This window comes from Hirundo rustica, chromosome 5 (assembly GCF_015227805.2).
Source record: "Hirundo rustica isolate bHirRus1 chromosome 5, bHirRus1.pri.v3, whole genome shotgun sequence".
Classification (NCBI taxonomy): domain Eukaryota; kingdom Metazoa; phylum Chordata; class Aves; order Passeriformes; family Hirundinidae; genus Hirundo; species Hirundo rustica.
In genome coordinates this window covers 26,487,257-26,501,867 of record NC_053454.1, presented here as the reverse complement: position 1 = coordinate 26,501,867, position 14,611 = coordinate 26,487,257, and the positions used below count along the sequence as shown (strand labels likewise).

The 14,611-nt window shown below is 45.3% G+C and overlaps 2 protein-coding genes across 2 annotated transcripts in view; one reads left to right on the top strand and one right to left on the bottom strand.

Moving 5' to 3' along the window:
- SCFD2 (sec1 family domain containing 2) overlaps positions 1 to 6,394 on the top strand; it is a 190,830-nt gene extending 184,436 nt beyond the window's left edge. The window contains exons 8-9 of the mRNA XM_040065280.2: positions 606 to 725; positions 4,713 to 6,394. Coding sequence (XP_039921214.1) covers positions 606 to 725; positions 4,713 to 4,805 — 213 coding nt within the window. The 3' untranslated portion in view covers positions 4,806 to 6,394. The remainder of the gene's footprint in view (positions 1 to 605; positions 726 to 4,712) is intronic.
- A 1,429-nt stretch (positions 6,395 to 7,823) lies between these two features.
- RASL11B (RAS like family 11 member B) lies at positions 7,824 to 11,664 on the bottom strand. The gene is made up of 4 exons (XM_040064437.2): positions 11,527 to 11,664; positions 11,382 to 11,438; positions 10,238 to 10,314; positions 7,824 to 9,416 (listed from the first exon to the last, which is right to left on the bottom strand). Exons 1-4 carry the CDS (start codon positions 11,648 to 11,650, stop codon positions 8,949 to 8,951), a joined length of 726 nt encoding a protein of 241 aa, XP_039920371.1. The 5' UTR covers positions 11,651 to 11,664; the 3' UTR covers positions 7,824 to 8,948.
- Positions 11,665 to 14,611: the final 2,947 nt, after the last annotated feature.

Sequence of the window (14,611 nt, the reverse complement as noted above, 5' to 3'; positions counted from 1 at the left end):
TTCTCTATATTAGTTACAAGGTAGTCATAGAAGCATTGAAAAGTCTGAATTGAAATAAGCTATAAACTGATTTTATACTATAATGGACCTGATTTATTTTTATTGGATGAATTGTAAAAGATTATTCACTGCACTGGTGAAAACACATTGCATTAAATTCTTTTCCATGTTGACCTCAGGCAGGGATTCTAGCATGTTTAGGCTGGACTCTTTGCTTCTACTGGGTAGTAATTTACCTTTCCTTCCCTAAAGTCTCCTGCGTATGTGTATCCAAAGCAAACATCCACCCAAGTACTCTCCTCCCACTCTGGGGAAGGGAGGAAAGTAATGAAGAGGGAATGGAGGGAGAAACCCTGAGACTTCAGGAGAAACTTTCGTAGGTTGCAGTGGAATCTGTGGAGACTTTATTTCCCTGGAAACAGTTAATTAATTCTAACTGGGCATCATCCTCATTGATTTCCCTCTCAGCTGCTACAGCATCCTAGGAGTATTTCTGAGCTTTCTCTTTGGTCTTCCTCTAGCCACTTAGGGAGCTGATCACTGATAATCCATAGGTTTTGACCTGGATGCAGCAAGTACAAATAATGCTTTTCTTCATTTTACAGGTGAATCGCCCTCACCCTGGTGATCATCCTCTTCTGATCATCTTTATGGTTGGAGGAGTATCAGTCTCTGAGGTCAAATTGGTGAAGGATTTGGTAGCAACACGCAAACCTGGTACCCAGGTAAAAACAGCTCTAAGCATACAGTTCCTATTCAAACAAAAACTATACACAAATAGTGTTCCCTATAGCACTGGTACCAAACCTACAGAAAGCCACAGCCAGATGGGCAGGAATGATGTCAGGATTTTGCTGTGAAACATCTATAGGAAACAAGTATTCAGGCACCAAGGGTCTGTTTTTTCACATTATAGTCAGCAGCAAAAGTTCAGACTCAGGTTGGAGAGTTCAGAACAGACTAGCATTAATTTGAAGCAACTTCCATCATGTCTCAAAAGATTAGTTTCTTTGTATTCTTTATAAACAGAAAGAAACATGTGCTGTCCAGAAAGCAACAGGGTCCCTGGCAGTCTGTCTACAGGACGTGGTGCAGGGATACTCAGGAGTCTGGGTACCACCTAGTGATTTACCAGTGGTAATCCTGCAGGCACACCAATTAGCAATGGTGAGGAGCAAAATAAATTAACCTGGATACAGCTGTACTGCTCCTGTGTCTGGCCAGGTGTCTCTGAGAGATATCTGACCACTAGACCTTAAGTAGCCTGAAGCTGGTTCTGTGGAGAAAGCCCCAAGGCTCTGCATCCCTTCAGTGTGCTGCTGGACTCCTGGAAGGAGGATGGTTGCCACAGTGAAGCATCAGTAATGTCCATGTGGCTGATCTTTGCCTCATCCACCCTCTGCCAGCAGAACTTGATTACAGTAACTGTCATCTGAATGGAGGAGGGAGAGGAGGAGGATTGGTGAGCTCTGGTGGCACCTGGGATGTTAAAAGCCATCATTAATTGTGGAGGACCAATCAGGTAGCTGTAGAATACTGCAGGTACTCAGGGTATTACAAAAAACTCTAAAGTGCTGTGTAACCAGCTGCATCACAAACATAACTCTGGTATCCAGGGTGTCTTGTAAACATCTTGTTTTCAATTCCTATGGAAGGTGGTTTTGATTAGTGAGAAATCATTAGCAAAATGGAGCCAACCAAAGGCAGAGCAGCCTCTCAGTTTGACATGTGTTTTCCATGTTTCAGTTGTCTTTGCAAGGCAGTCTCAAGCACTATTTTGTAAGATGGAGGACCATTTTAGCATGTTTGTTTTTTTTTTAATCTGATAACACGTTTCTTCCCCATTAGTCTACCGCTAATCTCCACAAAATAGCGAATTAAATTTTCCCTCTTGGAGGGGAATTGAGTTGTGACACACTGATGGACAAGTTAATCCACACACAAAATGTATTAAGACACCCTGAAAGATAAACAGAGGGTTAACATCTGAGTTGGTTGAGAACTATTCAGGGAGATTTTCAGCTGGCTTTCTAGAGGGACTTAAGGCTTGACAGTGGTGACATGGGATCTGGTGTTGCTTTGCTTTGGCTTAACCCTGGCAGCAGGTCACCCTCTGAGGCAGATTCCTAAAGCATTTTAAGCTTTTACTTCATCTTGCCCTTTATCCAAATGTGCTGTGTTAGAGGTGAAAGAACTTTGGGGGAGAGGCGGGAGGAGGAAGAGAAAGAAGAAATTAAGCAGTTGTGCAAGTCTCTCACAAAGAAAAAGTTTTTAAGTTTGTTTGCTTTACCTGGATTTCTGCACTATAGCTGTGAATATGCACCACCTGTTTAGGATTATTCTCTTTTCAAAAAGCCAGGCATTTATCTAACTCAAGCCAGGGTTTAACAGAGCCTTTTTGTGCTGTTTGGGCAGTCAGGTTCAGGCTTCAGGGAAACTCTGGCCTTCCATGTCCATTCCGGTCAAACAAAGCATTAACATTTATACTAATTACTGGCTCTTGGAAAAATGGAGAAATGTGTAAGTACAAAAATCGAGTAATTAAAGAAAAACTGACAGGGTGCACCAATTACTTCAGCAACTGTTTGAAGCTGAGGCAAATGACATTTAAATGTGAAATAAGAGACACATGTTTCCATCCACAGAATTGCTCTGCATCTGAATGTGAGTGGCAATTTTATTTCTCATGGAGAAGCACAAAGGAATACAGTGTTTCTTATGCACCATTTGGTTTTGGATGATGCTCCCCATAACTAGTGAGAAGTATGCTGCTTTTTTTTTTTTTTCTTTTTTCTTTTTTCTTTTTTTAAGGAAGAAATTACTTTTCTTTTTCTGTTTTAATTGGGAGAGTAATAAAAGGGGAAAGAGCGTGAGAAAATGTTTCCTCTTCCCTTCTCCCAACATGCCCAGCCATCTATGTGGTTGTGGCTGAAGCAGGCAGACTGATAAACTCTTTCAGATGCACGTTTAGATGTTAGCTGCATCCTTCCCTACCTTCTGTTGTTCTGGGAGTCAGGATGGGAGCTCCTGGCTCTTCCACCTTGGCTGCCACTAGGAGGGGATAGCCCTTCAAGTGAAGTGTGAAAGACAGGCATGGAGTATGGAACAAGGAGGTTTGCAAAGGACTGTCCTGAAGAGAACTGCCTGGAGGAGAGATACACATTGCTTATCTGGGCAATTCTCCCCTTCTCTGTAAAAATAAAAGAATAAACATTCGTATTTATCCCCCTCAACAAGCCCTTGGAGATACTGCAGGGAAAGAAGTCCTACTGTATTCGAGCATCTTTCCTGAGACATTGAAGTTGCAGATCTCATTTTTCTCTCTGGGCTCGCTATTTGTTGCACAAATCCCCTGAGGGTTCAGTGGTAGGACTCCAAGAAGAAATTGCTTTTATCTGTCAGTGGCTATTGTTGATGTTTGGCTTGTACACTCAAAAAACTTTGGTAACTTGTCCCTTCATGTTTTTCAGAGTTAAGCTGCGTGATAACAAGATGAGCACATACTGTGCTATAGTCTGATTCTCGTGTAACATAAGTAAGACAGTGTCAGCCTTTGGCATCTGCAAGTTACAGAGAGTTTTTCAGGCTTATGAAGGAAGAGATAATCAGTGTCAGTTTGCTGCAGATTGTGTGGGAGGACAAGGGAAGAGAAGTGAGGGGGAGGCTATCACCAATACGGAAGGGATCTTTTCAGTATCTGAAGTGAAAACATGAAAGAAAAAAACAACAAAAAAAGTTGAAATGCAGCGTTACCACATACTTAAGCCACGTGATGGACAGCACAAGGCATTTGATAGCTGCTGCGGTAGATGGACACAGACATACTCTGTTGTTGATGTTTGTGCTTCCTCTCCTTGGTGTTGTGCTGAAGAAGCAAATTCATTTTCAAGTGGGCTAATATGATTAAATCTGCCCTCAGGTCCCTGCCTGCAATCCTGACCCTAGAGACACTGCTAAACTTGGGGCTCAGTAAAGAGCAGCGTCCTATGATTTCAGCCCTGGGTTAGCTCCTCACAGCAAGAGTGTACACACTCACTCCTGGATGATAGCTTTGCTCTGCAGAGAAGCCCTCACACCACATGATTATATTCTGGTTTTCACTTAGGGAAAACAGATACCTGCACCAAGCAGGATGTGATTCATGGTTGTAGTGAGCGATGGTTTCATTCATCAGACCCATCTGGGATTAAAAACTGGAAGAAACCAAAGTGGTAACATCTGACAGTCCTCAAGGTTGAGCCTGATGTGCAGAACAGCCTGTGCCTGCTCTGAAAAGATGTTTTGGAACAGGGACTGGCTCCCTGCAGCAGGCACTTCTGTGGTGCTCCCCTTACCTTCAACCGAGAGGAAACAGGCATCACTCAAATCTGTGCTATAGGAGAGGAAACCACAGCTTCATCAGCTGGTGCCTCGCAGTAAATGCACTGGCAGTCACAATAAATCACCAGGTAAGATGTGGGTAGAAATGTGTCAAAGCACACATTCATCAAGCATACAATGCTACCAGTCATTATGCTCCTTAAAGCGATTTAACCACAGTTATTAGTGAGCAGACAGTTTCGCTGGACAAGTTGTATTGCCCTGTCAGTAAACACCAGAAGCAGACAGCCTGCCTAGAGCTGGGTAAAGCAAACAGTTACTCTCTGTGGCTCATTAATACTGTCTCAAACGCTTTCAGTTTGACTTGTTGCTTCTTGTTCCCCTTCCTTCAGGTAATTGTGCTCTCCTCTGTACTGTTGACACCACACAGTGCTGTTGAGTTGTTGTTTGCCCCAGACCGTCTCCAGCCTGATGCTCATATCTGATGGGGGAGGCTGTGGAGAAGATGAGTGAGTGCCTTGCCTGGAAACATCAAATCCTCTGTCACTCTTCTCAACAGCCCTCCAAAAACTGATGTGTCAACTGCTGCAATTACAGCTCCAGGTGAAACAGCTGGGTATCTGGCTTCAAGGGAACATCTGCAGCTCATGGGCAGCTCTTCAAAATGGTCCAGTTGTCCAACAACAAATCTCCCCTCCTTGACAACAGCACTGTGCAGTGCTAAATCACTCCCAGCCTCACTCAGCATCGTGAAGGTGATTGTAATAATTCCCTAGACAAGGAGCAACTGAGAACCAGGTGATGCACAATTTGTACTCCCCAAGCAGTACCACTTTTCGTGATGGTTTTGCTGGGCTTGCAGCTGGTGGGAAATGCTGCTGAAGGAGTGAGAGGCTAGCAAAATCCACCCTGTCATGCTACCTTGCAAAACATGTGCCTTATACAATGTCAACAGCCTCTTACATTGTCCCTCACTCCAGAGAAATCTTTGAACACAGCTCTGATTTAGTTGGCACAGGAGTTCCCAGCCTGGTGATGCTCTTTTAGCAGGGCTGTTAGAGGCAGGAAAGCAGAAAGACAGACTCAAGGGCTGGGTTACATGGCTCTTTCTCTCTCAGCTTTCCGTTTCCTGCTCTAGTTTCTCCACCCACAGTCCCAGAAGAAAAGACAGTTTCTGATGCCCCACTTCTCTGCAGATTTACACAGGAGGCCATATGGGCTGTGATGGTTTGATGATAACCCCAAAAGATTCCTCCCCTCACATGCATTTAAAAAAGAAAAAGAAAAGAAAACAAAAACAGGGCATGATCCCATTTTCAAGAGGCCACAGCACAGATTCTTTCTTGAGCTAGATTTCTGAATAGCATGATTAGAAAACAGCTTTTTTTTTTAATTTATGATCATGAAAGAGCTGCAATCAAATTCAGTTATGCAATTTTTCTTTATAAGACTTTGCGACAATCTGCGATGAAAGAGGAGCAGCCAATAGAGATTTTAATTGCATATAGCACCGAGATTTCTGAATTGCAACATAAAATGGTGGAGCTCTAAAGCTGCATCCTCTTGCTTCATCCAAGTAATGCTTAGAGCTCACACTGAGATGAGAATGTCAAATCAAGTGACATTCACTCTATCACAGAATTCCTTATTATGCCAAAGGAGTAGATTAAATGGGAAGTAGTTTTTTAAATTTTGTTCACTAGCTAGCATTAGTTCTAAATATTTCTAATGGTCTTCAGAAAAGGGTGCATTTTGGTTCAAGTTCAATTTTGAGTGGCTGGAAGGAAACAATGGACTGATTATAAAGCATGAACAAGGTCGCCTCTATGGAAAAGAAATTTATAAGAATGACTATAGAATGGAACTTTGTGCTGTAAAAAATGAGAAATGCTAAGAGATTGCAATATTAAAAACTCAAGAAAAAGTTTGAATAGAGCAACTGGAAAGGAAGTAGCTGTTCTCTTGGGTTTTCTGTCATTCTGTACTGTTCGATCTTTCTTAGAATATTGTTGTTTAATAAATTCTGTAATCAATAAAGCAATGCTCTCACAATGCCAAATGTAATCTTTCTCCTTTTCTCTTACTATGCAGAGCTATACATAGCAGAACTGCATATTCCTGCAACCCCTTTTACTTTTGCATTATTTGATTGTCCCTCGGAATCTAGACCACCTATCTTGGTCCTAGAACATTTCCTACACTGTGCTCGTAGCAGAAAGGTCCCCTGTGTTCAGTGGCCATTGCTGAACTCAGGTACTCACACCTCTGAGATGCTGCTGCTTTCCTGAGCTGATGGAGGCTCCTGGTCATGGTCTTCACTCCTTCACCTCTCTTTCATCAAATGCCCTCAGGTCTCTGACTCGGCCATGTAAAGACCTACTGTATTAAGAAGGCAGGGGGTGCCTCTAAGCAGACATCAGTGATCTTGCACTTCCTCTGGGTCAAGTAGCTCCTTTGACTGAGGCAGAGACTAGCTGTCAAGGCTCACACACCTTTGGGGGAATCTTCTCAGCCCATGGGGCCACAGCTGTGGTAATTGATGCTGGAACTCAGCCACCATCTCATACTTAAGTACTTACAGATCAAAAGCACAGTGGAATCTTTCCAGCGGCCCTAGTGCAACAGTAAGCTCATTTGTAGGACATACCTGTAGCAGCTACATGGATCCTGTGCTCGGGAAAAAGGTCGAGGGATGAGGGATCTCCTGCCCCTTTCATGTGAGTAGAAACAGCACAGAAGAAAGGTGCATGGGCAACATCAAAGGCTGTCTGAGTCTCTGCTTGCAACACCAAGCAATACTCAAAAGGCAAGAAGAAAACATAAAGTTACCCTCAGGAAATTGATTTACTTCTCTATTAATAAGTTCAGAGTGGAAGGACAAGCTTAGTTTTGTTTGCAACTCCAATCCTAAATCACTTGGCTAGTAACTCCAAAAGATTGTCGGTTTCCCGGCATCACTTATTGCAGCTGTGTGCTAACAAGGCGATCTTGTATGGCCATCAGCCTAGTACCAGCACAAACATCCTCCTCAGAAAGGCTTTTAGTAAAGCTACTTTAAACATGAAAAAGGTAGTTGAAGACTCGCAATTTGATTAAGGTCTTCACGGTGATGTAGCTCAATATAAAAATATCTTTTTAAAGAAAGTGGCCAGTCACTTAGGATTCATGTTCTTCCAGGTTTTGACCTACCTCACACCATTCCTTTCTCACTAAAGACCAAAGTATTTTTGACAAGTGGAAATGAAGAATCCCATTTTAATTTGAAAGGTCTTCGCCTTATTCAGTTCCTTTCCTAAAAGAATTTCTTAAAAGGAAGTTGTAAAGCACTTGTGAGAGCAAAACGCCTGTGGTTTATGCTAATAAAGCAACAGCATAGGCAGGAAAGGACACCTTGCTGTTTCTGCAGCGTGTGTTAACTACCTTAAGAAAGCTATTACCTTGTTTCAACACTTCACTGGTTGTTATTCCTTGTTTCTCACCCCCAAAGAACACACAAGGAAATATGCAATTCAAAAATTTAATATTGTACCAGGCAGTAAGAATGAAAAGTCTACTCCCTAGGAGGAGTAACTGTACACAAAATAAATAAGTTACAGTTTAAACAAAAGCACGACTGGCTTTTTAAAGTGCATGTGTATAAGGCCCTTAGGCTCTGAACTCCATTGGCTCAATATTTAAAAAAAAAAAAAAAAAGTATATAAATCTGCCACGTGTTTAAGAACGAAGAGGGTCTGGCTCAGCTCAGAACAAGCAATCAGCTTCATTGCCTGGAGCCAGCCATGCTTCACACCTTTTGTTCTTTTTGTGCCTACTGCACACAGGAGAGAGAGAAAAAAGGATGTCTTAGAATGGCATCTGTAATAGATTATCACTCCACACACATTCCTCAGAAGCTCCATGTTGGATCATTTAGTCTGGAAAGTACTTTTTTTTTTTAAGACAGTAAAAGAGTTGTTTGTAATTAGATATGTTTACACCCTGTGGACAATAGCTTTGCATACAGAGTACGGTCAAGTTGTCAGCAATAACATGGCTAGTAAAAAATAAAGGACCATTGTTTACAGTCTTGGTGCTCAGTCATGTCCACTTATTTTACACTTGTTTTTACAGAACCATTTGATGTTTGCTTATTTGCTTTGAAATACAGAGAAAAAAACACCAGTTCTACTGTGCAATAAAATTAAAGGGTTGCATCACGCTGTCCTTCTTCCGTGTGAGAACAAAACTCAAGTGGTTACTTCTGAACAGGGACCTGCAGTTCAGGGTATTTCTCTGCTGAAGCTGAATTACTGCAAAAGGGCTGTTTCTGCACAAATGAAAGCCAATTCTGTCCAACCGGGGAAAAGGCAAATTGTTTCATTTACTGAAAAGTTCCCTTTCCAGATGAAAACACCTGTTCAAGTCACATCCTAGAACTTTTTCAGGAGGTTTTAGGGCTTTGGGGTTTTTTTTCTTTTTCTAATCTGATACTGTTCCTTTTTTAAGCAACTGCTTAAAGACTTCTAACCACGCAAAAGGCTACTCAACCCGTCCTCCTTTCACAATGCCTTGGATTCTACATGTGCCAGTGTTAAACACCCCACGTTTCAATCTCAAGCTAAACGATGGGTCAACCAAGGCCTGTGCTGTCAAACAGAAGTGACAGTCCTCACTTTGGCAGACAAAGCTTGCTTAAACCTTCTCTTCAGATCCTGCATGTTCGGTGATTTTGGCCGTGGAATAAGAGAGGTTCTCCTCCTCTCAGGGGTGCTGGTTATTTGTTGTTTATTGACTTCTTTACAGAGGAGATGGAAGGCATTGAAGACGTTGTTGTAGTTTTCACTGACAGATACTTCATAGAAGGTACAGCCCAGCATATTGGCCAGCTGAAGTCCCTGCTGAGGCTCCACCTCTTTGATATGCAAGAGATCAGCTTTGTTTGCCACAATGACTACAGGAACCATGTTCCCTGGGTGCAGCTGTCGAACATGATGGTAAAGGTGACTGAGTAGTTCAAAGCTCTTATAGTCAGTGATGGAGAAGACAATGACCAGGGCATCTGCCCAGCGAATGCATCTGTTCAGCTGCTCATTACAATCCAGACTGTGTTCATGGATCTGAAAAATGAATGGTCTCAAATTAGATAGCTGAAGTCATAAAAGATTAAAGGAACCTGTCTTCAAGAGTCTGTAAAGCCAAATAGCATTTTACAGCTTCAGACATATATTTGGATTTCACATAGTAAGTATGAACTCAATCTGAGCATAGCGAATAAATGCAGATGTTGATTCAGCTGCAAAAACCTGGAATTTAACACTGGAGTTTGCTATACTCAAATGGAAAATTGACCTGAGTAGTTCTGCATGCGGAGAAAGACTTTGTAGTTCCACAGAATGGGAAATTAACTGGCTAGACAGTAAGTCTGGGGAAGCAAAGATATGAGCTGGAAGCATTTAGACCTGGAGTGCTGCCCAGTTCAAAAAGGCAACAATCCAGCATTACTCAGGTCTATACATTCAAAACTTAAAACTTGCGACACACTAATGAGCACAGCCACAATGTAGCAGACTTCACTTTGTCATACACATTTATGAAGCTTGTTGGGCAGCAGTCACGACATTTATTTTCTCATATATCAATTGGAATTGTTTCTGGGTTTGTGCCTAATGTTCCCAATATACAGGAATGAGGCACTTCAGTAATTCAGCTGCTCAAAAGTAACGGGCCTCCAATGAACAAATGATTCATTGAAAGAGTCTCTCAACACAGCTGGCTTGACTGGTTAAAACACCAGTTACCACCTCTCCCACACAGAACACCAAACTCTGAAAAGAACAGCAAAATGTTTTACAAAAGACCACAACAAGATGCTGCACAGAGGGATGCAAGCACACAAGCATTCACAGCTATTCTGGCAGCACGATTGCATCTAGCTCACCTGAACTCCTGGAGTATCTTGCACTTGGATGGCCAACATCTCTCCATCTACCTGGATGTGCCTGCTGTAGAGATTACCTGCCAAGAACACCAACAGGTTCACAAGCCCAGTCACCACTCTACAGACAAATGTTGCTTCTGCTGCCCATCAGTTGTTTAGGGAAAGTCATATTGCCACTCATGAAGCAAGAAACCAGTGTTACAAGCTTTTTGGGTGTTAACAATATTTATGATAGCACTAGAAACCTGGGATTAATAATGAATTGATTTATATTGAAGCTAGGGATTAAATGGGAGACAACTTGGAATCTAATCACTCTTAAAGACTGTCTTATCTTGAATGAGTGTAAGAGTGCAAAATAACCAGCTTTCATTATACAGAAAAGCAGTTTTCTTGTCACTTAGTATTTCCACAATTTAGTGAAGCTCCCTGTTGGTTGGCCTGTAAAACTTCCTGGGTTGGTTGAGTTTTTTTCATTTGTTTGGCTTTTTCAAGCCATTTCCTCAACAGATGGCTGTATATTACACTGGCATTAGTTTAGATCCCGCACCGTACTCACTGCATGAGGTACGTAACATCACCTCTCCATTTTCCCCTTTAAACTGGCCCTGCTCAGCCCATCGAGCTGCCGGCACTCAGTTTGCAAAGAACAATACGACAGTAGGTTCACAGAATGCTTTGTTGTTTTAGCGAAAAGGCTCCTTCAAAAACGGGGTACTTTCACAACATAAAGCAAATTCTGTCAGGGACCTGCGGCACAGCCCATCTCCAGAGCCGCTGCGACCACAAACCGCATGTGGCTGCGTCTGGCGTGCCCCTTTCCGAGGGCTGCGAGCAGAGCGGGGTGGGAAGCGGCTCTTTGGAAGGCAGCAGCCGCGGAACCCCGGGGGTTCGGGCCGCCGGCAGCACCTGCCGAGCGCCCCGCGGTCCCAGGCGAGCGGGCTCTCCCCTCCCCACCTGCGCCTCGCCTCAGCGCCGGGGTTCGCACGCTCCCTCTCGGGGCTCGCAGCCCGCGCCCCCGGCCCGGGCACCCTCACGGGAGGCCCCCGCCGGCGGCAAAGCGGCCGGGGCCGCGCTCGCCCGCCCCGCGGCAGCCCCTGCCCGCCCTCCATCCCGGCGGGAACAAAGCCGCGCCGCCGCCTACCTGCGTTCCGCTCGTAGTCGCCGATGAACCGCCGCGTGAGGAACCGCACCACGAGCGCTGCGGGCAGGCACAGACAGGCACCATTAGCCGCGCTCCGCCGCTGCCAGCCCCCCGCTCGCCTCGCCCCGGCCGCCGCCCCTCTCACCTGTCTTGCCCACGCCGCTGCCCCCCACCACCGCGATCTTGACGAGGCGGGGCCGGGCGGCGGCGGGGCCGTCGCCGCCGGGCGCGCACTCGGCGATGGTGCACATGCTCTGCGTCAGGCGCATCCCGTCCGCGACCCGCGCCCGCCGCTGCCGCCGCCGCGCCCCCGGCCCTTTTCTCGCCCCCGCGTCCCGCCCCGGCCCCTGGCGGCCACTCAGAGCGCCCGAGCGCCGCCCGAGCACCGCCCCGCCGCGCCCCGAAACACGCCCGGAGACACGCCCCGAAACACGCCCCGAAACACGCCCCGAAACACGCCCCGAAACACGCCCCGAAACACGCCCCGAGCCGCGCTCCGCCCCTGCCGGACAGGGTGAGCGGCTGCGGGGTGGGCGCGGGTGGGGAAGGATGTCAGAAACGAGGAGTTTGTGCCTGACCTCCCCGCTCTTCGCGGGTCAAACACCCGCAGCCCCCTAACGGCGGCGGATCGAGCTTTTCCGAAGATCTCGGCGCCGCCGTCTCCTCCCGAAATCCCCCGGGCTGACTGAAACTCGCGCAGCGCCCATAAAGGCTCAGCCCGGTTCCCAGGCTGGCGGGGGCATCGGTCCTGTGCCTGTCAGTCTGGGATGCACCTGCCGCCACACACCTCCGGGTGCCGTGCCGAGCCGAGCCGAGCCGAGCCGTGCCGTGCCGTGCCCTGCCGAGCCGAGCCGAGCCGTGCCGTGCCGTGCCCTGCCGAGCCGTGCCGAGCCGTGCCGAGCCGTGCCGTGCCGTGCCGAGCCGAGCCGTGCCGAGCCGAGCCGTGCCGTGCCGAGCCGAGCCGTGCCGAGCCGAGCTGTGCCGAGCCGTGCCGTACCGTGCCGGGCCGGGCCGGGCCGTGCCGTGCCGGGCCGTGCAAGGTGAGAGTGGACTCTGAACCACGCCTGGGGCTGGGCAGTGCTGGGAACAATAGAGGAGCTGCTCTCCTTGCCAGCCACCAGGCCAACACCAGAGGTGATGGTGGATTAGCTTTCTGAGTAGTGGGTGTATTGTAAGGTCATAGGGGGAGAAAAATTGTTTCATAGGTGCAGTGTAACATAAATAGATGGGAAAAAAACAGATACATAGAAAGGAATTCTAAGTCAAAAGGGGAAAGAGTGACACAATTAGAAATATATCAACAAGTTTGAAGGACTCAAGGACTTGAATACGAAGACTGGATTTCTTTGTGCCAGTGCTGCAGAAATGAACCTGACGTTGTACCTTGAGCAAAGGGAGGGGGTTTCAAAGAAGATTGTCTGCCATCTTGGTAACTAAGGTCATCGCAAACAGAAAACCTGTTTCCAAAAGGTGAAAGTGAAGAGGATCACTCTCCTAAGAAAGTTTTGTCTTCAAGATGAGGAAATGCAGAAGATAAATAATGTCAGCTAGCAGTAGTTACCTCAAGCAGGGAAAATGAAACGGCGGTGCAGTCATGTGGGGAGAAGGGCTTAGAGATTGAAGGAAGTCTGGCAATATTTAGAAAAACAAGAAGCATTTTGCTTCTAGTTTTAATAAAGATGGTTGCATGCAAGATGGATGCAGAAGGAAGATGAGTATGGGGAAGAAAGTCATGGGTATTTACTACAGCGAGGAAAAACAAATGATCTCATCCCCTATGCAAACAGGCCAGGTGTGTGGAGATGAGGGTGAAAGGAGCACAAACTCACTCTAGCACTCAAGTCATTCTTGGAATACTTGCATTGAAGAAAGGGAGGGAAATAATTTACAATAATCTAGACAAATTTGAAGGAAATAATAATTAAAGATATGAGAATAAATGGAATAAAAAATAGGTATGCAATTATATGAGATGTTGCTTCAGCAGGATATCTTTCTCTGTTTACCTTTTTCTTCAAGAAATGAAATGAGGTAGATGTAGTCTATTTGAGATCAATAATACCTGATGCTGTCCAGACAGGAAACAGCTGTTGAAACAGAAGAGCATGTGGATCAGTAGACAATGACAGAGGGGTGTTTTATGTGGGAAGTGTCAGACTGAAGGAAAGTGCTCTGTGTGATTCATCAATGCTCCTGTCATCCTTCATGTTTTCATTACAATGGTGTCGTCAAGAACACAAGCAATCTAATGAAATCTGCTGTTGACAGAGCTGGGAGTAGTCAGTAAATTGGACAAACTGTGTGTCTCTTAGAACAGGTTTAATGAAAATATAATTAAATTCAATAACATTACTGACATCCAGAGATTAATAAAAAGTGTTCTTCCATTGGCTGGCTGTAAGATCAGCATTTGGATAAGAAAGACTAGTTAATCTTGAATTGGGTAGGAGCTGTTTAAAAAGGACAGTGTAAACCCAGCAAGTAAACTTCAGAAGAGATCTGCAGTACAGTGTGTGATTCTGTCAGCCAGTCAGGAGTCAATCAGTGTTTGTCATGGTTTAACCCCAGTCAGCAACTAAGTACCACACAGCTGCTTGCTTACTCCCCCCTGCCTGCTTCTCTTGGAAGGAGAATCAGAGAGAAAATAAAGCTCATGGCTCAGGTAAGAACAGTTCAAAAGTTGAGACAAAATAAATTATACAAAAGTAGGGCTTAGAAAATGGACAGCCAGGAAAGTTAAAACTGAGGACCAATGCCAGCATAAGTAGGTATAAACTGAGTGAGAGTAGCCAAACACCAGAACAGATCAACAAGAGTGGAAGGAGGAAAATCAAGCCTTATTTCTGTTAAGTGGAGCTGGAGGATTTTATAGAAGGAAACACGTGGTGTGATTGACTTCAGTGAAAATGAGATTCAATGATCCCTTCTAGAGACCTACAGAGAGTATTCTATCATTCCATAAATAAATACGCCAACATCATAGCAGTGCATACAGCCATGGTGTCTCCAACACGTGAAGGGGTGTGGTAGAAACCACAAGAAGGGGACACGGGAAAGGATGATGAAAATGAGACAACGCCTCAGTAAACTGGTTTTATAAAGGAGATGATTAATTAGGGACTGGATGAAAGTGCTAAAATAACTGGAGAATGGAATCTTCTTCCTCTGTCTCAAAATACCAAAAGCAAAACAATCAGCCAGATTGAAAGGTGGAACTTCTGGAAAAACTG